Genomic DNA, 26,644 nt, shown 5'->3' with positions numbered 1-26,644 from the left:
GGAATTAAATTCCACTCAGATTTGCTCGAATCTGGAGTCAAATAATCTGATATCTTGCTGTAAAACTGAAGCAAATCCAGGTCAAAATGAGGACTTAAATTAAACCTGGCCTGAGGCAGGTTTAACTTCAGATTGAACTGTTTGGGACGCTGAAAATAGATTATCTCGACTTAATCATTGACACTGACAGAACACATCACCCAAGTTCAGACAGAAGATTGGAGTTTTGTGAGTTTTGTGGAAATATTAAGCAGTAAGCTAACCAGGAGATGCCTCTGAGATATCATCAGGGATGGCGCAGATTTTATGTTCTTGAGGAAATTGGACTCATTTTTGCCCGTCAGAACTCCCACGTGTGCAGCTGGTTTTACTGTCATGTTTTTGCATTTATTGAATGATTGGTTAAACTAATTGACTGTCTACTTTTTGGTTATATTTGAACATAAACCATCACATGTAACCAATTTATGTCTCTTTTCCCAGTTTGATAAACCCAGAAACCTTTGAGTCCCAGTGGTCGACAGCAAATATCACTAACTGCACAGTTACTGCAGGTATTCTCAAACCTAAAACACTCATTTAAAAACATTTAATATCAAGTTAAAATAGATTTAATATGTACATCTGATTTTAGATTATAGGTGATAATTCTTAATTTATACTTGCATAAATGAAACCTTATTTAATTCTTAGTAGTTTAAACTGAATTGATGCTTTTTTAGGTCACTTTGAAGGATAAATTCAATATAATTTAAGATCAATTTGATTTAAATTTAAAGTACTAAAGTTTAACTTCCTTAAATTAAACTTTTGTGAATTAATCTGAACTTAATTAAAGTCGTTAAAACAAATTAGCTGAATTAGGATCATTAAGGTGATTTAGAGCAACAAAGCCAGTCTAACTATAAGCTTTATCAAAAAGGAAAGTTTTAAGCCTAGCCTTAAAAGTAGACAGGGTGTCTGCCTCACGGACTAAAACTGGGAGCTGGTTCCACAGGAGAGGAGCCTGATAACTAAAGGATCTGCCTCCCATTCTACTTCTAGAGATTCTAGGAACCACCAGTAAACCTGCAGTCTGAGAACAAAGTGCTCTGTTAGGAACATATGGACCAATCAGATCTCTGATGTATGATGGAGCTAGATCATTAAGGGCTTTATATGTGAGGAGGAGAATTTTAAATTATATTCTGGATTTAACAGGGAGTCAATGAAGGGAAGCTAAAATAGGAGAAATATGATCTCTCTTTTTAATTTTCATCAGAATTCTTGCTGCAGCATTTTGAATCAGCTGAAGGCTTTTAACTGCATTTTGTAGACATCCTGATAGTAAAGAATTACAATAGTCCAGCCTTGAAGTAACAAATGCATGGACTAGTTTTTCAGCGTCACTCCTGGACAGGATATTTCTAATTTTGGCAATGTTCCGGAGATGAAAGAAGGAAATCCTAGAAACCTGTTTAATATGGGATTTAAATGACATGTCCTAGGTCAAAGATAACACCAAGGTTTTTACTTTATTATCAGAGGTCAATTTAATGCCATCCAGGTTAAGTGATTGACGAAGCAGTTTCTTTTTTAAAGACTCCGGTCCAAAGACGACAACTTCTGTCTTGTCTGAATTTAGAAGCAGAAAATTTAAAGTCATCCAAGTTTTTATATCTTCAAGACATGCTTGTAGTCTATCTAACTGGTTGGGTTCATCAGGATTTATGGATAAGTAAAGCTGAGTATCATCAGCGTAACAGTGAAAATTTATTCTATGCTGCCTGATAATTTGACCTATTGGAAGCATATATATATATAGTAAAGAGAATTGGCCCAAGTACTGAACCCTGTGGTACTCCACAATTAACCCTGGAGTTTAAAGATGATTTATCATTTACATGAACCAACTGGAATCTGTCAGACAAATAAGATTTAAACCAGCCTAGCGCTGTTCCCCTGATCCCTACAGCATATTCCAGCTTTTTTAAGAGAATATTATGATCGACTGGATCAAATGCAGCACTGAGATCTAACAGAACCAGAACAGACACAAGTCCATTATCTGAGGCCATAAGAATATCATTAGTGACTTTCAGCAGAGCTGTTTCAGTGCTATGATGAGCTCTGAAACCTGACTGAAACTCTTCAAACAGGTCATTGCTGTGTAAATGCTCACACATTTGATTAGCAACTATTTTCTCAAGAATTTTAGATAAAAATGGAGTAAAGGGCCCCCGATTCCATACTCCTGGAGCACCCCCCACAGGGAACCCCAGTCGAATGCTTTCTCCAGGTCCACAAAACACGTGGACCAGTTGGACAAACTCCCATGAACCCTCGAGCAACCTGTAGAGGGTATAGAGCTGGTCCAGTGTTCCACGGCCGGGACGAAAACCACACTGCTCCTCCTGAAGCCGAGGTTCGACTTTCGGCCGGACTCTCCACTCGCCACGCCTGGCCTCACGGTACCCTTCAGCCGCCTCAGGAGTCCCACAAGCCAACCACAGCCAATAGAACTCCTTCTTCAGCTTGACAGCGTCCCTTACTGCCGGTGTCCACCACCGGGTTCTGGGATTGCCGCCACGACAGGCACCGCAGACCTTACGGCCGCAGCTATGGGCAGCAGCATCGACAATAGATGCAGAGAACATGGTCCACTCGGACTCTATGTCTCCAACATCCCCCGGAATCTGGTCGAAGCTCTCCTGGAGGTGGGAGTTGAATACATCCCTGGCCGAGGGCTCCGCCAGACGTTCCCAGCAGACCCTCACTATGCGCTTGGGCCTGCCAAGTCTGTCCGGCTTTCTCCTCCAGCGGATCCAACTCACCACCATGTTCAAACATGCGGCCGAAGGTCTGATGATACGACAACAAAGTCGATCATCGACCTCCTGCCTAGGGTGTCCTGGTGCCAAGTGCACTGATGGACACCCTTATGTTTGAACATGGTGTTCATTATGGACAATCCATGGCTAGCACAGAAGTCCAATAACAAAACACCGCTTGGATTCAGATCGGGGAGGCCATTCCTCCCGATCACGCCTCTCCAGGTGTCACTGTCGCTCCCCACGTGGGCGTTGAAGTCCCCCAGCAGAATAATGGAGTCCCCTGGAGGGGCACTATCCAGCACCCCCGACAGGGACGCCAAGAAGGCCGCGTACTCTGCACTACCACTCGGCCCGTAGGCCGAGACGACAGTCAGAGACCTCTCCCCACCCGAAGGCGCAGGGATACGACCCTCTTGTATCCCTGCGCGAGACAGCTGAGCTGGGGGGCAACAAGCAAACCCACCCCAGCCCGCCGCCTCTCCCCGTGGGCCACTCCAGAGTAGAAGAGAGTCCAGCCCCTCTCGAGGAGATGGGTTCCAGAGCCCACGCTGTGCGTGGAGGCGAGCCCGACTATTTCTAGTCGATATCTCTCAACCTCCCGCACAAGCTCAGACTCCTTCCCCCCCAGCGAGGTGACATTCCACGTCCCTACAGCCAGAGTTTTTGTTTACTTTTACCTAAATCTTTATTTAATTTTAGAGAAGTCTGAGATTAAAATCTGTTGGATTGAAGATGTAAAAATAGTCTTATTTTAAATACATCATAATTTATACTTGCCCTCATGTTAAAATGAATGATTGGTTTAGGACATAGTTAAATTTAGCTGAAGTCATCAAGGGGCTTAAATTTGATCTTAATTTAAAATTGATTTCTATTTAAGAGCATTAAGTTAAATTAGCCTATGTTAATTTGAATTTAAAATAAAATTGATCCTAAATTAATTAGTTTGAAATAAAGTTTCCTATAATAATCTCTGCTGGAATAATCTTCCTCAAATTAAAATAATTTAAGAATAATTTTAAGTAAGGTTGCCTAAATTAACCTTAATTTAGGATCAAATGGAATCTTTTTTTTTTACATTGATTAACTTGCTGAAGTTGAGTTTTCATAAATCAGTGTTGTCTAATGTTCCCTTAAAAACAGTTTTTGTTAAACAAGATTTTGTTAAATAAACCTTCCTTATACAAATTTATTTTTTTAAGTATTAAAGAACCCAAGGCCATCTGTCTGCCTAAATTAATCATGTTTAACATTAATTTCAGCAGAAGTTGCATTTGCTTTTTTTAAACTTACTTAAATTCGGCTTTATAAATATTACTAGTTTTAATTACGTTTCCCTAAATTTAGGATTAAGTGAAAGTTGTCAAATGAACCCTAAAAGTCCAGCTTTGAGTTTAATCAGATTTGTGTTTTCTGTGTAGAAAATGCAGCTGATGTGGCCGAGCAGCTGGCAGACTTCACCAAGAACAGTTTGTCCAAGGAGGAGGTGGGACAGAAGAACCTCCAGACTGAAGAATCATTACAATAAATAAAAAGCATGAACCAACTGGGTTTGTTATCTTCTCGGTCCGCAGGTCTCTCAGGTTGTGACAAAGGTGCATGAGCTGGTCAACGTTGCCAAGATTGACACCACAGTGGCTGAATCAGTGGTCCACATCATCTCCAACGTCATGATCAGCTCAGACCAAGCCCTGGTCAACACGTCCAATATGTACGTTCTCCTACATTGTTCAGCCATACTCTGACCCTCCTCTGCTGACTGGAGCGCAATCACAATCAGAGGTTCTCCCATCAACGACCATTTCATTCGAAACAAACATGCATCTTAAGCAACCTTCAGATGTCCAGAGGACACCATGAGGAGATACAGGAACTGTTTTAGTAGGAAAAATGAGTAATGCCCTCAGGATTAGATGTGATGTTACTGACTGATGTTTGTCTCATCTCTCTGGTCGGTCTGAGTGGGTCAGAACTCTAGTGATCGCTAAGTCCAAACTTTAGAGAAACGTTTTGCATTTTTCTGCTGTCGTCCTCCAGAGCGCTGAAGGCTGTAGAAGAGCTGGCTAAGAAAGTGGAGTTCGATGGTCCATCAGTGAACATCACCTCCAAACATCTGGCTTTGGGAATACTGACCCTCAACACCACGTCGTTCAACGGGACATCATTCAGCGCCTTCTTCCTTCCAAACTCCACAGAGCCACAGGTAACATCATGGAAGGTTCTTCCTCTCAGGGATTCCTACTGAATGAACATGTTCTCCAAGCCAATATTGATTCTGGACTGCGTTTGGGTTTACTGTTTCCTCTTCTCTTCCATTTTCCTCATGAATCTCCGCTCCTCCTCCTCTCCTCCTGCTGTGCCAGATCGAGTTTGACCAGACAGCACACCCGCTAGCTCAGGTCACGCTTCCCCCCTCCCTGCTGTCCGGGGTCACGAACGGCGATTTTAACAGGTCGTCTCTGTCCAGGATCAACTTCATGTTCTTCAGCAGCCCCAACTTCTTCATGGTGAGAAGAAGAAGGTCTGAGCTTCATCGGTGAGGATGAGTGAAACAGGGAGGTAACTGTGTTGGTGTGTTTTATTCCCAGAAAGAGCAGAAAGGTCTGTCTCTGAACAGCTATGTGGTGGCCAGCAGCGTCGGGAACTTCTCCATCAAACATCTGAAAGACCCGGTGAAGATCGAGATGGCCCATCTGTCTGATCAGGTGTGGTTCTGATGCACTCTGCTCATGGTTTTCTCATTTTTATTTTATGTATTTACATTTAGCGTTGTATTCATCATCAGGTTAAGATTTTGTCCCGTTTTTTTATATTTTATTTTATTGATACTTTTTTATTGTGAATAATTTTTGCTATTTGCAAATATTTTATTTTTAACCTGTTGGATTCATAGTTTGTTATTAAGATTTAGTTTATTTTATTGTTTTAATTTAATATCTGCTAGTTGTTTTTAGTTTATTTTCAAAATATTGTTTTTGTTTGTGTTTTACTTTGATTTTTTTTATTTTATTTAAGGGGAAAGTTTATTCCTTTTCTCATTCATTTTGGTTTCATTTTGCTGTTATTTCAAATTGGATTTCTACTAGATCTGTTTTATTTTTCAGTTTTGCTTTTTTAATTCATTTTTGTTTGTTTTGTTAATTTTTAATTGTTTAGTTTCTGTTGCAGGATTGGTGCAGAGAAGAATTATTAATTTATTTGTTCTCAATTTAATTTCTAATATATGTGTTTAATTTTTTTTATTTTTACTTTTCAAAATAATTTTTGTATTTGGGTTTTTTGTCAGTTTATTTCTGTCTTAGTTATTTATTTTGTTCCATCGGGTTTGGTGCAGTGATTTGATTTGATTTGATTTTTTATCATGTTGGATGACATCAGTGAACTGACCTCGAGCTGCTTGTTCCCCTGCAGGTCTCCTCCCATAGAGAGTGTGTTTTCTGGGACTTTGACATGAACAGTGAGTCTTTCCACACTCAGCCTCCCAGGTTCAGAGCAGGTTGATGGAACATTTCTACCAGAACCCGTCTCTGTCACACGTTATAGTTTCATCCTGGACTTTGCTCTAGTTATGTTATTCTCCCTTTTTCTCCCTTCCTTTTTCTGCTTCGGGTCAAAGGATTGTTCTAATGTGTTTAACTATTTCTGCTCCTCAATCTTTGTGCTAATAGTTGCAGTAAAGTTCCAGAATAAATTATAACAAGAAAGTAGAACGCTGTCAAATGTAAATAATGTTGTAGATGAATTTTATTACAACCAATAAATCAGTCTGCTGTTTTCTTTAGGTTTCTGCAGTTCATTTGATGTAATATCTTTGTCTTTCCACCAGAGGGCAATGGAGGCTGGAACAACAAAGGCTGCAGTGTTTCCAAACAGTCAACCATCAACAGAACAGTCTGCCACTGCAACCATCTGACTCACTTCGGTGTCTTGATGGTAAGACACGTTAAAGACGGGAATCAGGAGTCGTGCAGCCTGCATCCAGAGCAGTTTCCCGGCCACAAACATGAAGCTAATGATGCTCAGAGCTCCAACCGCCGGACCTCAGAGAGAGCTTTATTTCTGGGTTTAATTTTGCCCAAAAAGAGACAGAGTCCTGCTGGTTCACAATCCTGCAGCCAGGGGTTAGAGCTAATAGTGTGAGCATATAAATCTAAAAATGTATTTTAAAAACAAATTCACGTCTTTCATTTGTCTGCCTCCCCTCATGTTGTGATTATTCTACATTACTTCTCCCAGTGTGTAAAAGAAAAATAAATTTAACACTGGCTATAGTGATACGGTTTAAACAGCAGCTGGTGCTTAATAAACATTTAGTGTATTTAAATGTGCTTTTTAGATTTCACAAAATGTGTAAATTATGACCAGTTGGGCTTTCAGTACATCCACCAGTTTTCAGACTTGTGATTTTCAGCCATCCTGCATTGCTTTGGTGTGGTTTGCTTTGTGTCACTTTCTTATTTTCTGTCATGTCTGTACTGGGACAGAAATGTTACATTTTGAAGTTTATTATCTACACTGCTCAGCCTAAAAGTGAACTAAAAAAACAAAAGAGAAAATATTGTCCTAATACCATATCTGGCATTGCTGACCTTCCCGTGACCTTGGGTTCTGGATAGTCTTTCATTTGGGCTTTGTTTTTGTTTTATGTAAAACCATCAGAACCAAACATTTATAACGATGTTCCTAAAAACAAAACTATTTCAGTTTAAACTAAACGGTATCCCTTTCAGGTCATTACAGAACCCATCACAGAACCCTCTCTGAGTGGGAAAGTACCAAATAAATAAAGCGTTAAAAACTCTCCACTGTGACCTGGAGGTAGCAAGAATTAAACACCTGAGGTGTTTTTACTGGACTTTATTTGATCTTACAAGGTGTGGCAAAGTGTGTGATTTGTGTCTCATTTGGCTTTCCATGCATCACATTTTGCTCACCAGTGCAACATAGATCCCCTGGAAGCTGAAATGTTTCTTCAGTGATGATTAAAAATGAACAAGGAGGTGATTAGCCATCTTGCCTTGCTTTGGTGTTTTGAGCCTGTTTTGTTCGTTTTATTGGTGCTCCGTTTGTGTTCCTCCTCAAGCCTGGAAAATAAGCTGTCAGTAAAAAGTTTTAAAGAAGGAAACTTAAAGAGATCTCCCTGTGCTTCCTTATTTGGTGTCTTTCCATGCAGGACATTTCCCAGACTTCATTTCGAATCGATCCAGAAAACACGAAGGTCCTGACATTCCTCTCCTACATTGGCTGCGGTATCTCAGCCATCTGCTCCGCTGCCACGTTGCTCACCTACATCGCCTTCGAGTAAGTCCAGTCGTTGGTTGTTTGTTGGGCTGGGTGGAGTTATGACAGCCTGGCTGGATGTCATATAGCAAAGCATCCTATAAGGAAACCTGAAACCCTCCGCTGAGTACATAAGAAAATTCCAACTAAAAGTCCTTTTTCCATCCTTACAGGAAACTGCGTCGAGATTATCCGTCTAAGATCCTGATGAACCTCAGCACGTCGCTGTTGTTTCTCAACATCGTGTTCCTGTTGGACGGCTGGCTCGCCAGCATGTTTGACAATGAGGGGCTGTGCACGTCTGCGGCCGTCCTCTTGCACTACTTCCTGCTGACCTCCTTCACCTGGATGGGCCTGGAGTCCGTGCACATGTACATCGCTCTGGTCAAAGTCTTCAACACCTACATACGCAGATACATCCTCAAGTTCTGCATCGTGGGATGGGGTGAGCTCAACCTTGACCTGACCTGCAGGTCTGATGGAGTTTTAGAGATTATGATTGATTTACGACTCAAAGCCATGAAGAGTTGGGATCAGACCAAAGGATGCTGATTCTGGGAGTTACTTTTTTATTTCTCGACATTTTGAACAACTTTTTACTTACTACCTAATGCCTGTGCATTGCTTCATTTCAGGCTGCAACACATTTCAAAACTCCATGACAAAGAGGCTAGTTTAGGTTTATAATGAGGTGAACAGACGTTATTCCAAACAGGAAACATTATCAGCTGATCAAAAATCAGTATTCCTAAAGGTTCCATCCATCCATCCATATTTTGTAGGTTCCATGTTCTCCAATCTGTAGAATGTCTTCTATAAGTTGAAATGAAAATAGGAAGTTCTGCACACACTCCAAAGGCACGTCTGAGGAAGAAGAGGGAGCAGCTGGACTGTTGCCTGCAGCGTTGACCTGTCCCCAGTAAAGGCAGTTGGAGAATTTAGAAATTTGAACCTCAACAGCAACCCCCATACTGCTGGACAGCTGAAGACGTATTACGAATGACACCTGGAACTTTTCATGTCTTAAGCGTTGGTATAACGAAAGGAAATATTAGAAACAGGGAAAGCTATTTTTGGGATGTATTGCAAGCTGAAATGCAGGAGTAGACAGATGTGTCCTAGCACAGTGTGGAAAGAAGAGCCCAAACTGTCAACTGAAAGCCTCAACGTTCTGAGTTATTTACATTCACTAAAACATCAGGGAACAAAGTTCACTCTGTGAGAAATAATTCCCATTTAAAAAAATTCATCCTGAGCTATTCCAGAAACCTCCCTGAATCACACTAATTCCAAGATGATGGCAGAAAAACACATTTTAGGATGGAAGCGATACAACTGGGAGGTTGGGTGCCAGAAAGCATCCTAAGACCCTTAAAAGGAAGACAGTGGAGCTCAAATCCTCTCTGTCGTCTGCTTTCTTCCAGGTTTACCTGCACTCCTGGTGGGAATCGTTGTCTCTGTGAATAAAAACTATTACGGTGTCTTGAAGGACCGCAAAGATGAATCTCCAGTGATGTAAGAGGACCAAACTCAGTTCTGTACCTCCAATAATCTGGTGAAATCCTGAGGGAGCTGTAGCTGGGCAGGTGTGACCAAGCCTGATGATAGAAACAAATGCCAGTTTTCTTATGGATCCATATTCACAGTTTTGATTGTGTTAATTTCATGTTAACTTGGATTATACTGTAGGTTGCCAGTATGGAAGCATTGAAGCACACTTCCTGAGGACTTTACCTTCTTAGTTCTGGCACAAGTTTCATCTAAAGATGCTCCTCAACCCAAAGTAATATTCTATTGCATGATTTTCCACCAGAAAGTGGACCTTTTGTCCATGGATTGTAATGAAATAGTGGGAAAACCCAGCCTCCTTTGGAGCCACATAGCTCAGTCAGAACATTATTTAAAATCTGAACGGGTCACAGAAAGTATTTTTGTCTACTTCTGCACAGTTTTTCTCTCACTGCTGTAGGACTTTCTGTCAAATCAGCCCAGCGTGTTGAGACATTTTTGACATGTGTGGCCAGCAGAAGGTCATCTTTCTCATGGTTCAGGAATATTTCTCATTCAGCACCGTTTGTTTCAAGCTCCTTGCTTTGGGCTATGGGCTCCTGCTCCTCCTGCCCCTGAGATAACGGCGGGAATCACTCCGGCGACCACTGGCTCAGCAGATGTTTCTTCTCTTCATGTTTCCTCTCAGGTGTTGGATCAAGGAGAAGAGCGTCTTCTACACCACCTGTGTGGGTTACTTCTGCCTGATGTTTCTGCTGAACGTGGCCATGTTCATCGTGGTGATGATGCAGATCTGCGGCCGCAACGGCAAACGCAGCAACCGCACCCTGCGAGAGGAGGTCTGCGCTTCAGTTTTCTGTCAGGTTTTAGTTTGAAATGTTAAAATGATTTTGAAAAGAAAAACAAACAATGTTTCCCTGTGATTCAGGTTCTTCGAAACCTTCGGAGCGTCGTCAGCCTCACCTTCCTGCTTGGGATGACGTGGGGCTTCGCTCTGTTCGCCTGGGGACCCGTCTACCTGACCTTCACGTACCTCTTCACCATCTTCAACTCTCTGCAAGGTTCAGAATCCAGACAACTTTTAGTGGTTTCTAAACTCTGTGTCCTTTAAAACGGAGATATCAGAGAAACCAGCCAGCAGTCTGATTTATTTATTTCAACTATAATCTAGGAGTTAAAGGTTATGGTTTAATGCTTTTTAATTAAGAGGATTTCAAAGAAAGACATTTGTGGTCACTGTGAGCAGACATTATCCCACGGTGCTGTGAGAAACTGCTGCAGTAAAACAAACTTTTAATGTTATTTTAAGCAGAGAAGAAATAATTACATAATTTGCTCATTAAACTGTTGTTAAAATCTTGTAGCTAGTAGCAATTATCAAGGCTTGCATTAGTAAATCATCCATGTCATTGTGGAGCCTTCCATTAAGGCTAATGGGAGGATTTAGATATTTTAAAAAACCTCCAACATTTCCAAACAGTGAAGGAGCAAAATGGCAGCACCTCAGTCTGGCTCTGTGTTCTACCCTTTTCTTTCACTTCAGTGTGAAACACTGATGCTGAAAATATTTTCCTTCAGTGACAACTTCCACACTAAAGCATGTTGTCAGTGTGATCTGAAATCGTTTAACTATGTTGTGTTTGCAGATACAAAACTAAAAATCAGATGTATTTTATTTTTCTGACCAGCATGTCTGGACTGATGGTGTCTGGGTTTGGTTGTTTAGCTCTATTTATTTTTCAAGCAGGAACAGAAAACGTTTATTGGGGTTTATAAATTGCTTAATGTTCTTTTAAATTGTTGGTGCCGTAAATATTTATAACATGGAAATGTTCTTGTCTAATCTCATTTCGTCTTTCTCTCCTCAGGTCTCTTCATATTTATCTTCCACTGTGCTCTGAAAGAAAACGTGCAGAAGCAGTGGAGAAGATACCTCTGCTGTGGCCCCTACAGGCTCTCAGAAAACTCAGGTATCCGTCCGTCTACCTGTCTCATTTCTCCACAGGAAGCCCTTGGGATTTGTCAGCGGGGCTGCTGCCAGGTTCACAGAGCTCAGAGAAAGAAAGAGGACGGTTTAATAAAATCTAAGTCACCTCGGCTCTGCAGCTAATAAAAGAAGATAAAACACAGCCGTCTCTCAGGGAGTGGAATGTCCTCCAGGTGCAGTCAATCTGAGGACGCTCTTCTCAACAACAGTCTGTGAACATTTGGTATGAAGTCTGATTTCATACTGAAAAAAAATCCTAATCAAGTTTGTCTGAGTGCCATCGCCTCAGAAATAAGGAATTCCTCCTTAAAACCAGGATCACGGTGATATTCCTGTCATGTGTGTGTGTGGGGTGAATATAGTGAAGTAAACAACAACCTGCTGTGTGCCAGGGTGTTTCTGACAAATACTGGTTTTCACACGAGCTAAGCTTTGCGCTCATTTATGCAAATTACCCAAATTCATCTGTGCAGAACCTCTCTGAATGGTCCAGAGTCCTGGGTCCTCTCTGATGCTCTCTTCTCAGCTCTCTCCACAGTTTTCATACAGGATCTGGGGACTGAAGTGGTCATAGAAGACTGCTGACCTTGCGTCGGCTGAAGCATTTTTGGGTTGTTCTGGGTTGTTTTCCGATCATTATCCTGCTAAAAACCCACTGATGACCCATTTCCATTTTCTGTCAGAGGCTCTCTGGTTTTTTTATTTTAAATAAAAAGCAACATTCAAGAACCTCTCATGACGACTATTAAATCGAGGCACGTAACGTCGCCCGGTACGGTGGAGCCGGGGTCCCACCCTGGAGCCAGGCCTGGGGTCGGGACTCGCCGGAGAGCGCCTGGTGACCGGGTCGCTCCTCACGGGACCCGGTCGGGCCAAGCCCAAACGAGAGACGCGAGGCCATCCCCCAGTGGGCCCACCACCTGCAGGGGGAACCGTGAGGGACCGGTGCAAAGAGGATTGGGTGGCGGACAAAGGTGGAGACCTCGGCGGCCCGATCCCCGGATGCTTAGGCTGGCTCTAGGGACGTGGAATGTCACCTCGCTGGGGGGGAAGGAGCCTGAGCTTGTGCAGGAGGTCGAGAGATATCGACTAGAAATAGTCGGACTCGCCTCCACGCACAGCTCTGGAACCCGTCTCCTTGAGAGGGGTTGGACTCTCTTCTACTCTGGAGTGGCCCACGGGGAGAGGCGGCGGGCTGGTGTGGGTTTGCTTGTTGCCCCCCAGCTCAGCCGTCTCGTGTTGGGATTTATCCCAGTGGACGAGAGGGTCGCATCCCTGCGCCTTCGGGTTGGGGATAGGTCTCTGACTGTCGTCTCGGCCTACGGGCCGAGTGGTAGTGCAGAGTACCCGGCCTTCTTGGTGTCCCTGTCGGGGGTGCTGGATAGTGCCCCTCCCGGGGACTCCATTATTCTGCTGGGGGACTTCAACGCCCACGTGGGAAACGACAGTGACACCTGGAGAGGCGTGATCGGGAGGAATGGCCTCCCTGATCTGAATCCAAGTGGTGTTTTGTTATTGGACTTCTGTGCTAGCCATGGATTGTCCATAATGAACACCATGTTCAAACATAAGAGTGTCCATCAGTGCACTTGGCACCAGGACACCCTAGGTAGGAGGTCGATGATCGACTTTGTTGTCGTATCATCAGACCTTCGGCCGCATGTTTTGGACACTCGGGTGAAGAGAGGGGCTGAGCTGTCCACTGATCATCACCTGGTGGTGAGTTGGATCTGCTGGAGGAGGAGAAAGCCGGACAGACTTGGCAGGCCCAAGCGCATAGTGAGGGTCTGCTGGGAATGCCTGGCGGAGCCCTTGGCCAGGGATGTATTCAACTCCCACCTCCAGGAGAGCTTTGACCAGATTCCGGGGGATGTTGGAGACATAGAGTCCGAGTGGACCATGTTCTCCGCATCTATTGTCGATGCTGCTGCCCGTAGCTGCGGCCGTAAGGTCTGCGGTGCCTGTCGCGGCGGCAATCCTCAAACCCGGTGGTGGACACCGGCAGTAAGGGATGCTGTTAAGCTGAAGAAGGAGTCCTATTGGCTGTGGTTGGCTTGTGGGACTCCTGAGGCGGCTGAAGGGTACCGTGAGGCCAAGCGTGGCGAGTGGAGAGTCCGGCCGAAAGTCGAGCCTCGGCTTCAGGAGGAGCAGTGTGGTTTTCGTCCCGGCCGTGGGACACTGGACCAGCTCTATACCCTCTACAGGGTGCTCGAGGGTTCATGGGAGTTTGCCCAACCGGTCCACTTGTGTTTTGTGGACCTGGAGAAAGCATTCGACTGTGTCCCTCGTGATGCCCTGTGGGGTGTTCTCCAGGAGTATGGAATAGGGGGCCCTTTATTAGGGGCCATCCGGTCTCTGTACGAGCGGAGCAGGAGTTTGGTTCACATTGCCGGCACTAAGTCGGACCTGTTCCCGGTGCAAGTTGGACTCCGGCAGGGCTGCCCTTTGTCGCCGGTCCTGTTCATAACTTTTATGGACAAGATTTCTAGACGCAGCCAAGGGCCGGAGGGGGTCTGGTTTGGGGACCAGAGGATTTCGTCTCTTCTTTTTGCAGATGGCGTGGTCCTGCTGGCCCCCTCTAGCCAAGACCTACAGCATGCGCTGTGGCGGTTCGCAGCCGAGTGTGAAGCGGCTGGGATGAAGATCAGCTCCTCCAAGTATGAGGCCATGGTTCTCGACCGGAAAAGGGTGGCTTGTCCTCTTCTGGTTGGAGGGGAGTTCCTGCCTCAAGTGGAGGAGTTTAAGTATCTTGGGGTCTTGTTCACGAGTGAGGGAAGAATGGAGCGGGAGATCGACAGACGGATCGGTGCAGCTGCCACAGTAATGGGGGCGCTGTGCCGGTCCGTTGTGGTGAAGAGAGAGCTGAGCCGAAAAGCAAAGCTCTCAATTTACCGATCGGTCTACGTTCCTACCCTCACCTATGGCCATGAACTTTGGGTCATGACCGAAAGAACGAGATCCCGGATACAAGCGGCTGAAATGAGCTTCCTCCGTAGGGTGGCCGGTCTCTCCCTTAGAGATAGTGTGAGGAGCTCGGCCATCCGGGAGGAGCTCGGAGTAGAGCCGCTGCTCCTCCACATCGAGAGGAACCAGTTGAGGTGGCTCGGGCATCTATACCGGATGCCTCCTGGACGCCTTCCTCGGGAGGTGTTCCAGGTACGTCCCACCGGGAGGAGGCCCAGGGGACGGCCCAGGACACGCTGGAGGAGGTGTCTGGGGAGAGGGGCGTCTCTGCTGAGTCTGCTGCCCCCGCAACCCGGTCCCAGATAAGCGAAAGACGACGAGTACGAGTACGAAAAAGCAACGTGGTGCTGGTGATTCAAAGATGTGATGATGCCATGCACTCTAACAAGGTTCCCAGGGCTTTTAGAAAAGAAACAGGCCCACAGCATCACAGCTCTTCCACCATACTCCCCACCTGGTTCTCAGTCTCATCTTTCCACACAGTAAACAGAGTTCCTGGTAAGGTCCAAGTAGAGTTTAACAAACTCCTTGTTTGTCACACTTCCAGCTGTTTTAAACTTTTAAATCATTGCTCTGACTTTAGATGCGAGCAGCTGATGATTTAATGATGTGTTTTTGCTCCAGTCAGGCATCCCAAGTATGGAAATCTGAACACAGGGTCTAAATGCTTGTCCCAATATTTCTCAAATTACCGGTTCCGTTTCGCTCATGCAGACTGGAGTAAGACGGCCACCAACAACACAAAGAAGGTGAGCTCAGACAACCTGGCCAAGTCCCTGTCCTCCAGCTCCTTCGGCTCCAGCACCATCAGTTGGACCTCCAAGGCTAAAGCCACGCTGACACCGTTCACCAAACGAAACAGGAACACAGGTGAGACGGCCTACTAACGAGAACCCCTCATGAAGGTGTTTCCATGCCTGACAGACTGTGTGAGACTTATATCCTTTGTTCTTTATGAGCTCAGGGTGCTGAAATATTTGATCTCAGATAAAATCTCAAATGTGTGAGAATTCAGCTTATAAACAGAGTCAAAGCTACAGTGAGACAGAAATGATTGACAATACAGAGCAAATAAGCCTGTAGGAAGCTGGAACAGTGCTGAACACAGCTGTTGAGAAGTTTAATAAATGAGCGTCCTGCTCTGAGAAAATGAGATGCTCTGATAGAAAACCTTAAAGTCTGGAAACAATTCTTCTTTAAAGTTATTCTTTAGTTTACAGATATGTTATTAATTCATCTGTGAACACATTACAAATCATTGATAAGTGTTTATTATGGATTAACTAGGGGGGAGAAAGAGACAAAACTCACCAGTTTATTGCCAAATAGTGAGTCAAATCTCTTCACCTGTATGTTTAAAGTAGAGTTAAATATAAAATCTATTCACAGTTGCTATTTTAAACATTTAATAGTAAGTTATCACCTTGAAAACACAATTTGTAAACATATTTTGTAGCATATAATATATTCTACTTAATCACTGCATTATTAACATGTATTAATGACTTGTAATGTGTTTACAGATTGTTTTAAAAATATATCTGTAAACTATTTATTAGCCATCTATAAGGGGAGCCTTATTGTAAAGTGGTTCCCTAAAGGGTTTTTGGGAGACTTTTGTTCATTTTCTGTTTAGTTTTTGTGACTCATCACATTTTACAAAAACAAAGTAGCAGGAAATACAAAACTTAGGGGGAATTCAATAAATAGTCAACAAGATAAGAACATAATGTAAAAAACAAAACAATATATCAACACATATAGACCCCCATATCCACAATGCACCAGGGGTACAATCAGGAAGATAACGTCCCGTGAAAGGAATGCCTCAGGCAGCGGAAACCCAAACTGGAAGAAGACAGCATCCATTAACTAAACCAGTAAACGTACACTGATGTGTTGTTTGTTGCGGATAAAATAAATCTAATCAGGCTTTTATTTCCTTTAATATGTTCAATGTGACACTTTAACACCAGCTGTAAAACCTGGGTGGAAACAAAGCAGTTTCTCTGTAACACGATTGTAAAAAACATCAATAAAATCGCAATCAGACCTTCTGATTTCGGGTTTCCAGACTTTACGTTGACTCCAGCTGCAGCTTGTTTAAGCAGAAACCTGCTTGAAAACAATCATTGTTATTTTCTCTCCATGGAGCAGGTTTGTTACATGTTCTCATATGTTTGTGTATCTGCCTCTGTGTCTGGTGTGTAGAACGCTCGTCAAACCATTAACAGGAGGAAGCGACCTAAAGAGGTAAAGCTGATGTCATGTGATCCGCTTCGGGTTTCCCAAAATGCCTCTGAGTGAATCTGAATTATCAAATTGCCAGATTCCCGTTCTATAGGATGAAAAGTCCTAAATCTGGAGACGTTTTGGGAAAACAGCTCCCACTGAGTGTGTTGTGATTGGCTGCTTGCTCTGATGTCACACAGTTTCCAGCCTGAGACGCTTTGATGGGGGTGATGACTCCAAGCAGAAAACCCAAGCTCCGCCCGCTCAGAGCGTCTCAGGATGCAGAAACAAACGCCCCCTGCCAGTCTGCATCTCGGCTAACATGTGGTGTGCTTTTGGGTTTTTTTTTCTGAGTAGTTTGGATCTTTAATAACAGCCTAATGGTGTGCTTCATATCAGTCAGTAACTGATCATGTGGGTGTGTTTTTTAAAATTAACACAGAATGTGAAAGATGTCAAACATTGTTTAGTGTAAATATGCGGGGATGAAGTCAACCCCCCTGAGAGTGAATTCATGTGCCTCTTATTAGTTGTAGTCATATGAAACATCTGCTCTCCAACTCCATCAATGCTGCAGGATTTAAATCGTTTGTAAAAGCGTTTCATGTGCTGCCAAACCATTATGTAAGCTAATGAGCTTAATCCTCAAATATAGTCAGACTTTAGCTCTGAAATTATGTTTCTATCCATCAGTTTCCACATAGATAACAGTTTCTCTAACTTTAATTACTTCTCAATCTTTAGACCCTCTTACAAACACATCGAGTCAGCACAGACACCAGAGGTCTGTACTTTGACTTGATGACTTGACCAGAGTCAGGCTCGAGTCACAGATTTGATGGCTTGAGACTTACTTGTGACTTGTGAAGAAATGACTTGGTCCCACCTTTGACAAATACTGACTTTACTAAAGTGGAAAAGAGATTTGGGTGTTTATTTTAAACCATTTAGTTGGTTTTAGATATTTAGATTCGGATTTAATTTAAAGGGGACATTTGGTGCTTTTAAGTCCTTCCTTTTTACAAATCATCCAGCTGTGGTCTATATAAAGTGAAACTCCAATACTTTGGTCTGAACTCCTTGTTGTAGCTCCATAGGCTCCTCTTTTACCTGTTCTGAGGTGCATCTGAGAGCAACTCATTGAGATGCTGTTTCTTTAAATGCTACTGAGGCACCTCACACCCCGCCCCCTCCAGGTCAAAGAGCGCTCCGCTCTGACTTGTTCGGTCATTTTTGTAGTGTGAAAACGGAGATACCAGTATCTAAAGGTGCAGAAACAAGACTAAACCGGCAAAAAAAAAGCCAAATTGTTTATGTAATAATAATATTCAAAGTGCGCAGTACGATTCTGTCCTTAAGGAGCAAAAAGGAGCATACAGCACTAACATAAGCAGAAGGCACGATGCTACTGCTATCAGAACAATATATGTCATTTCTATTGATTTAATTTAGGTTATTTTCGTGGTATTTGAGCCCATTTCTGGTTGTGAAGTTCCATGCTGCCTTTTCGTACTCCTCAGGTTTATTCGGCAAAACCTAAGAAATAATCACCACTTCCCAGACTGAAAAATGGGAAACAAAGTGTTTGAAGCAGAAAGCAGAAAGTTATTTAACAATAAAATATGTTGATCTGTTGTTACAGACCATTAAACCTCTGAATGAGGTTTTTATTATTTAAAAATCGACAGCTGGGCTCACTTAAAGTCCAGCTGAACTCACAACCACAGACAGTGTAAAATACTTTGCATTAAGTTTTAGAAAATCCATCATTATCTAATTTTCTCTGAGGGTTTCCACAAGTGAAAGGTGCAATTTATCAGTGATACATTTTAAAATAGTGGATTTGGCTCTCAGTGACACAGAACCTTTTCGGAACACTGGTTTTGGCCGGTCGTGGATGTAAGTGAAGGAAGAAGATTTAATTTCTGACCGTTTTGAACAATTCCTCAGTTTGTACAGCTGCAAATGATTTGATTCGTATTTTGTCTTTAGTTTGGCTTTGACAGCACAGGAAGCTTGTCCAGCTCGGCTCGCCGCTGATTTGGCAGTCCGTGCGGTGGGCTTCCTTTTCACGGTATCACCCTAAATAACAGATTAACACCCGAGTCTCGGTATCTGATTTTATCACCAAGTGGGCAAGAACAGGCTTGTTTGTCCAGCGCATTCCTCAGATACACAGTTGAATTAAACTGAGTCAGCACCTTTCAGATCCAGTGAAACTAAACAGAGAAAGGATGTTTTCTCATACTTAGTGTCTCAGGAAACTGCTTTTCCAACAAAGAGCACGGTAAAGAGAGAAAGCCAGTGTTGGTTCATCTCCAACACTGGCCTGTCATGATGAGAAAGGCAAACCCCTCAATTTAACGGTCCATCTATATTCCAACTACTGACTGAAAGAAGGTTATCTTGGATGTTCAGGTTAGAAGTTAGGTGAGGAGGTAAATATCATAGGTTGGGGGAGAGCTGATGCGTCTTGGCTACAGTGGCTCAGGTATCCGATCTGGATGCTGCCTGGACACCTCACTTTAGAGGTTTTCCAATAATTTCCCACTTGAAGCAGATCCCAGTTCAGATCTGAAACTGACTGGATGACTTTATGTCCTTTCAGAACTGAAAACCATGAAGGATCCCAGAGAACAAGCTGGGGAGCCTAAGGTTAGCTAGGCGGATAAAGTTGGATCAATCCATATCATGAGAAAGAGGTTTCTCTTCCTGCCAAATTAGCCTCATTATGGAGCAACTGATAGAAAATACTCACAACAGCTATTCCTCTGCTGCTCTGTGCACCGAGACTCAGTTATAACACAGTCACTCATACAGTTTGGTCAGAGTTCAAATGTATAGATCTGTTGGCTGATCTATGCATCCTACGATCAGAGATTTCTGTTACCGTTTCCAGATGGATGGGAATGACTGAATAGTCTACAGAGTTCTGACAATGTTCAGCCAGTTGGAGAGGTCCACATATGAAACCTTTAAACCACAGATGAGCCCTCTGGAATAATGCTCAACACTTTTGGACGTAGCACCTGATTAACTTCCAAGCATGACCAGAGAAACTTTCCAGTCGCCACCTCTGTCGTTTTGTTGGCAGCGTTTGGAGCCAAAATGTCTCCAGAAGACATCAACAGTCATGAAACAGACAATGAAAAGCTTTGCCTATTTTTTAACCATTTTAATCAACCTTTTTTACCCTCCTGTCGTTCTGCTTACTGATCTTATGTCAACTTTTTGGCTGATTCAACAATAAAACCAAACTGTTTCCAGATTATCTTGTTGCAGTTTGTCATATTTAAAGCAAGATGGAGAGTCGGTTCTTTAAATTTTCAGTGCTTGCGGGTCTCATCATTCTGTGTTTACCCTAAGCCACTCAGTTACATTTACTGCGGATGTCCTTGAAAGATCTGATTAAAAACATGCTCTGTTTGCAGGTGTGTAAGCGTCCTTTTAAATGCTTTCATATCTGAGGAGATTCCAGCTCAAAGCAAAGTAATTTAATTTTGTCTTAAAGCCTGGTTGCTGTTTGTTGTTGTCCTACGTAAAAACTAATTGAACACACCATGTGTGTCTCAGGATGGCTTCAGCACAGTTTGTGATAATAAAACAGCAGGTGTTCTTGGATCCTTCCCAAAGATCATTTAATGATCATTATCCTACTAATCTGCTTCACAAATCTACCTTTATACAGCAACTGTTTTGTTGTAATCATGATCAAATAAAGCAACAGCCCTTAAAAATAGTTTTTATTTTGTAACTGAGCAGCTTTGCTGGTTGCGCTTCACTAAAAGTTAAAACAATTGCACAAAACTAGTTAAAAATGGGTAAAAATCTACTTTCAAATAGCTCTGTTGTCTTTCATGTAGTAAGAGTGATGAAGGTGGAAATAACTTCCAAGATCTCCTAAGGTTAACAAGAAGTTCATTTCTTCATGGCACTCCATGTTGCAGAGTAGTCTATTACAACCATATCTTTAGAACCCAACTTCTTCTTATGCCTGCAAAGCCTCTGGTTTACTTTGTAAATACCATATTATGGCATTTTACAGACAGAACTGGTGAGAAAATACTCACTGGCCAATTAACTATGTGCACCTTGCTAGTACCAGGTTGGACCCCCTTAATCTTCTCAATCTGTCTAACTTTAAATAGTGCTCTGTTGGATTAAAATCTGGTGACTGTGGAGGCCAGTGATCTTATTGTCATGTTCAAAAACCCAACATGAGATGATTGGAGTTTTGTGACATGGTGCATTATTCTGTACAAACAGACAACAGCGCTGCAATAACACTGAGACTCAGCCGCCCCCCTTCCTGCAGCAGCTCACCTGAACTTTCACGGCTGAGAGTAAAACATTGAGCTGCTGCTGGAAGTTTAAAACTCTGTCCATCCGGAGAAGAGCCTGTGTGATTCCAGAGAACCCTGTGCCTTTAGAAATGGTTGCCACCCTTGTACAATGTGGTCATACAGTCAAATAACATTTATTTGAAAAGCATTCTTCATGCACAGGATACTTTAAAGTGCTTTACAGGAAGGGCGGGGGCATTTAATATTGCTAACATTTTCACAAAGAGGCACAAAGTTTGCCAGTAAAAGGTGACACAAGGCAGAATGGATTCATGATTTCACCTTGCTTGTCATGTTCTGATCCCACCATTTTGATGCCACAGCTGAAATCAAGACCCATTGCACCATGATACATTTTTCTAATCTGCAGATGTCTAATTTTGGTGAGTCGTTGCGAATTGTAGTTCCCTGAAAGGGGCTTTGGTTCATTTCACCTAATTTTACCCATATTTTGCACCCACATATTTTATTCTTTCCTTCACGTTAGTATTTCTCAGTCTTAAGAATAAAAATTCTGTAACAAGGTCCCAACAAGGAGTTTTATTCACACTCAGAAAAGTGTCAGTCGGATTTCCTCAGTGGAAAAAAATGGTTGTATTTTCCCCAGCATTAGATTTCACCTGTCACAAATTCATAATCTGGTAACATAAATATTGCTACTGATTTTCTGATTTGAACCTTTAACTGAGTTTAATCGGCTGTTCCATTAATCACCAACCTGACTTCGAGGCACATGGGATGAACCTTGTTTAAAAGCCGTGGTGGAGCTCCTTTTGCAGTGCCAAGGAAGCCTTTCACATCTCAGCAGGCTTCCGATGAAGACTAAATTCCTGCCTGCATGACAGTGTCCTGCTGGCAGTACAAGAGGTCTACCAGACACAGAAATTGCTTGACTTGGCCTGAAATGTGTAGGTTCAGCATAACTGCTTTGGCACCTGTTGCAACGCAAATTTCTAAGAAATGTAAACCTCTAAAGGCAGCTAGTGTTGGTCCAGTATGCATTCACTAAGCATTATTAACATAAATTCAGACTTCTGACTGACATGTCTAACAAACAGGGAGAAATTTAATGAGGTTTATGCTGACATTTACCCAATAATAGTGTTGACTTTGGCACCTAGTCTCCTATGTTTGCTCTTATCCAACCAAAACATCCAGATTGGCTTCATGGATTCACAGAGGACGTTTTAGATGGTTTTAGACCACAGGAACTATTTAGCACTTAACAGCTATTCGAACCCTCACAGAAACACAAAGCAACAAACCTTCAATAGTGAGGAAGCTCTATGGGCAAGATCACTCCAGCTTCACCTAAAAATAAATAATTCAATGATTTCTTTCATTTAGTGCTAAACACTCCTCTATAGGCTATTTGCCAGAGAAATAGTTTAAACACAAAATTTTCTCTTTACATTAAAATAAGACAAAAGAAATTTACATAAAAACAGAAAACCAAGTGGTGCTATGTAAACACCAGAAGCCTTATTTAACAGCATTTATTAGACTTGGCCTGCCTCGTGACCTGTGACCTTTGGTCTTTTCATACATCCACCATTCTGCTGCTGTTAATTTGAGAATCTGAACATGTTTAACCACTGCTGCTTAAAAAAAAAGACACATCTTCAGGTGTCTATATGCTATAACTACCAGACATTCCTGCATTGCTTTGGTGTGGAGTGCTTTTTTACATGTAGGATCTTTATCTATTAATGTTCTGCTGCGGTCCTTATCTAAAGGCTATCTGACAGTGAGCTCCAGACCAAGAAAAATACAGAGAGGATTTGATGCAGATGTTTCCCTGTTCACCTCCACGCTCCATGGTGAATGTAACTGAGTGGCTTAGGGTAAACGCATAATGATGAGACCCACAAGCAGTGGAAATTTAAAGAGTCGTATTGACAGTTCTTTAATTGTTCTCTGCTTTTCTGAGATTGGATTGTGGGGATAACAGGTCCAGAAGGGAAATACTGGCATTCCTCTCCTCAACAACACTCTCCAGCTCATTCTAGGCAATCCCAAGGTGTTCCAAGACCAGATCTTATCCGATGGTTTTGTGTGAGGTTCGAATCTAATCCATTTGCCTGAGACGGTTTCCTCCATTTCTGGGTTTCTTTCCACAACCCAGAAACAAGTGTTTTAGATTAACTGGTGGTTCTGAATTGCCCCTTAGACATGAGAGTATTAGCGTCCATGGATGTCTGCCTCTCGTGTCTCTGCCTTTGCCCTGTGGTGGTGTGATAGCGTGTCATGGCTCTGTGAACCTGAGCAGCAGAAAGCTGTTCTAAACATGGATGCTCAGATTCTCCGGTTCCACCCGGTCCGTGTACAGAACATAAAAACACAGGCTTTTTGAGGATTCTTAAAGGGAACTGTGACAGTGATTTGATTTGAGGTTTTTCATATTTTCTTGAATAACAAAGTGAGTGCAGACCCTTTAGGAGTATTATTTCCTGCTGGAAGGCCTACATGGGTGGTGCACAACATCATTGCACATCTCTTCTTATGTCCACATATGTTGTTTCTTTCAGACATTCTGATCTCAGTCACATTCCTGTTCTGTCTATACTGTCTCCTTCTTGATGGATTTTGAAAGATTTGGTGCACATTTTAATGTAATTTAAACCCTGATATGTTGTTTTTAACCCCGCAGAAACATAAGGTCTTTATTAAAACAGTAAAACTGCCTCAGACTTTTTAAACTTGTAAAAACTTAAGAAAGAAACACAGATCATTAATTTGGGAGGCTTCCTTAAAGATTTGAGATTCTTGCTGCTCTGCTTTGATGTTTGTGTCCTAACAGCGTTATGTTCCCATCTCTTTCTGCAGACAAGCGTTCCTCCAACCAGACCGGCCCCAAGTGCGTCTCCTCGTCCTCTTCCTCCTCCGATGTGGAGCCAAACTCCTCTTCCTCCTCCTCCTCCATCCTCCCTGTCAGCCAAATGATTGACAAGGTGAAAGGTTACTGCTCCACACGCACCGACAACTTCTACAAGAACATCATCATGTCCGACAGTTTCGCCAACTGCACCCGGCTCTAGAGCTGCATTTTCAGATTCAGGCTCCTAGAAGACCTTTTGTAAATATTCTCAACACTTTTTCAGCCCAGTATGAGCCTTTTTTCTGAAACATCTTCAAGCGTTTAAGATTTCTTTGCCGTTGTTAGCCTGGGAAGATTGTTTTGATTTAAAAGGAGCTTCAGAATCTTTGGAAATCGGACCCAGAACATCTTCTGGAACGGCTGTTTTTCCACCCAGAAGAATGGATCAATATTTCTGCCGTCCTCTAATGCACCTACAACCTTAAGGGAAATGCTTTAAATGTTTTATTTTATTATTTTTTCTGTCTTTTAAATGTTTGATGTCATCATTGTAGAAGTAGCAGGAGATTGAAATCTGGAAATCCTTATAGTCAAGAATTTTGTTCACGTTCAGCTCATTAAAACAAAATCAGTGACAATAAAAACTAGTCCTGTCCTCAAGATTTCTATAAACTGTAACAGAATTAATGTTTTCTTAATTTCAAGGAACCCCCAACACCAGCTTTACCGCAACCGGCAGAGTTTCTGATGATAAAGGAAAGAAAAAGTGTTTGTTGGCGAGAAATGGAGCAGTTTATTTGTCGCACAACAGATTATTAAAAATGATCAGCGCACACAGCTGCAAACCCTAAAACAGAACGATAAGTGCTGGTTAAAAAGGAACCAGCACTCACCATGGATCCATCTTCGGGTTTAATCGGTGAAAGATTACGTCTATATATACATATATGTACGTGTGTATGTATATTTGTGTGTATGTATGTGAAAAAAAAGGCTAAACTGACACGGCTAAATGCAGTCTTAAATATTTATGTCTGACTTATTTAGATGAGACTCCACATCAGGTCGAATATGACCATGAGTCAGGCATGAATTTTTAAACTGCATTTAGCTGTGTCTGTTTAGCCTTTTTTTTCACTCATATATTCAACACAAACAATTGAAAATATGTGAGAAGCACATTGAAAGAATCATAAATCATGCCAACCAATGTCAAAAGGCAGAAAGCAATGCTAAAGCAGCTTAAATTTAATTCACACTCTGCACATGTAAAAGCTATTTTCACAATCTGTGCAGTTTTGCTTTTGCAACTTTAACACTAAAACTTTTCTGTATTTCCTGTTTGGTTGAGAGCTAAATAGTGGTTAATATGATGAAATATTTATGTATTTGTAAGAATAATTTTATGGCAGAAAGTTTATTTTTAGGTTTCATGGAAACATCTCTAAGCTGACTACAAGATGCCTCCTGGATATCATGAGTGATAATTTTATTAAAGCACAAGTTTGAACCGCAACTACTCATGCAGACAAAAACCCTTTGTAGTTAAACTCGCTGAGAGGCCAGTATCATTCAGCACAAATGAGGGATATTTTTCATCAGTTTAGAGTCTGTTTATACACACAGAATAAGCTAGAAAAGCAATACATGGTAACAGTTGTCACACTGGTTTAGCTTTCACCCCACCATGCAGCGCCAGTTACATTTAATAATTTTTATGAACTCAGCTAACTGACTACATTAAAAACAAATGAGCTGCACCCTGAAGTGGTCCTTTGCAAACTCTGCAGAACACAAAAATCCTTCTGGAATCAGTTTGAAACAGCTCAACTGACAGGAACAAATCATAAATAAAAATCCCAATAAAAACACCTGGTTTTCCACATCCACGTGTCTCCAGGATGACGTGATGTTTTAATTTGGAGCTACAGGGTGGTCAGAGACGCTGATGCGATCCTACTGTATCATATAACTGCCGGACTGTATCGAGGGAAAGAAGGGGATTTGGGTTGGAGAAAAATGGGCTGTTATGTTCTGTAGTCCTTATTGTTACTGTGATGTGTGTCTGTGGAGCCATATCTTCTGTAAATAGTGATTTCTCAGTTCGATGTGGCTTATTCTCTAGCTTTGAGATCTCTGGATGCAGGAACGCTGTACATGAAATACAGAACATTGTGAAACTCCATGTGCAGATGAGATCAGATGAGAGGTGCGTCGTTAAGAAGGGAAAGACGCAATAACTAAGCTGAGATTTTCTCTGTATCCTAAAGATTAGCATCATGTTTGGTTAAAATTAGACGTGATTTTTGGCAACTGTTTTTCATCTTTGACGGCAACAACTCTCTTTGCAGCTGTTTGGGTGAAGATTGAATAAATATACTTTATTGTTACATATGCAGACTTTTTTCACCCTTTTTGCTGCTTCATCCCACAGTTGAGACAATGCATACAAACACGAGGTCAGACACTTCAACTCAAATAACCACAAACGGTGGCTGATTCAGCCTTCCTTCTGTTTCCCAGGAAAGCAGCCAGATTTTTCAATCTTTTAATGTGGAATCAAATGTTTTAAGGTGAAAAACTGCCGTCTTCACAAATATTTGAAGAATGAGGAATCTTACAGGCATTTTCCACAGTGCTGCACATGAAAAACTAATTTGGTAACTTTTAATCTCTTTAAGGCAAAATGAATAAATAA

General features: G+C 42.3%; 1 protein-coding gene across 2 annotated transcripts in view; it reads left to right on the top strand.

The window, feature by feature from the left end:
- Nucleotides 1–26,336, top strand: part of LOC124882067 (adhesion G-protein coupled receptor G6-like) — a 28,686-nt gene extending 2,350 nt beyond the window's left edge. The window contains exons 4-20 of one of the 2 annotated variants that reach the window (XM_047388220.1): nucleotides 484–554; nucleotides 4,235–4,299; nucleotides 4,388–4,524; nucleotides 4,851–5,016; nucleotides 5,177–5,320; nucleotides 5,402–5,518; nucleotides 6,225–6,270; nucleotides 6,640–6,746; nucleotides 7,987–8,114; nucleotides 8,267–8,538; nucleotides 9,518–9,608; nucleotides 10,291–10,441; nucleotides 10,531–10,663; nucleotides 11,471–11,572; nucleotides 15,268–15,423; nucleotides 16,765–16,806; nucleotides 23,955–24,091. In XM_047388220.1, coding sequence (XP_047244176.1) covers nucleotides 484–554; nucleotides 4,235–4,299; nucleotides 4,388–4,524; nucleotides 4,851–5,016; nucleotides 5,177–5,320; nucleotides 5,402–5,518; nucleotides 6,225–6,270; nucleotides 6,640–6,746; nucleotides 7,987–8,114; nucleotides 8,267–8,538; nucleotides 9,518–9,608; nucleotides 10,291–10,441; nucleotides 10,531–10,663; nucleotides 11,471–11,572; nucleotides 15,268–15,423; nucleotides 16,765–16,784 — 1,906 coding nt within the window. In that variant the 3' untranslated portion in view covers nucleotides 16,785–16,806; nucleotides 23,955–24,091. Of the gene's footprint in view, nucleotides 1–483; nucleotides 555–4,234; nucleotides 4,300–4,387; nucleotides 4,525–4,850; nucleotides 5,017–5,176; nucleotides 5,321–5,401; nucleotides 5,519–6,224; nucleotides 6,271–6,639; nucleotides 6,747–7,986; nucleotides 8,115–8,266; nucleotides 8,539–9,517; nucleotides 9,609–10,290; nucleotides 10,442–10,530; nucleotides 10,664–11,470; nucleotides 11,573–15,267; nucleotides 15,424–16,764; nucleotides 16,807–23,954 lie in introns of both variants that reach the window. The other variant, XM_047388219.1, reaches the window with a different exon arrangement.
- The last annotated feature ends 308 nt before the right edge of the window (nucleotides 26,337–26,644 follow it).

Source organism: Girardinichthys multiradiatus, chromosome 15, assembly GCF_021462225.1.
Source record: "Girardinichthys multiradiatus isolate DD_20200921_A chromosome 15, DD_fGirMul_XY1, whole genome shotgun sequence".
Classification (NCBI taxonomy): domain Eukaryota; kingdom Metazoa; phylum Chordata; class Actinopteri; order Cyprinodontiformes; family Goodeidae; genus Girardinichthys; species Girardinichthys multiradiatus.
The sequence above is the reverse complement of the archived record's forward strand: the minus strand, read 5'-3'. Positions and strand labels throughout refer to the sequence as shown.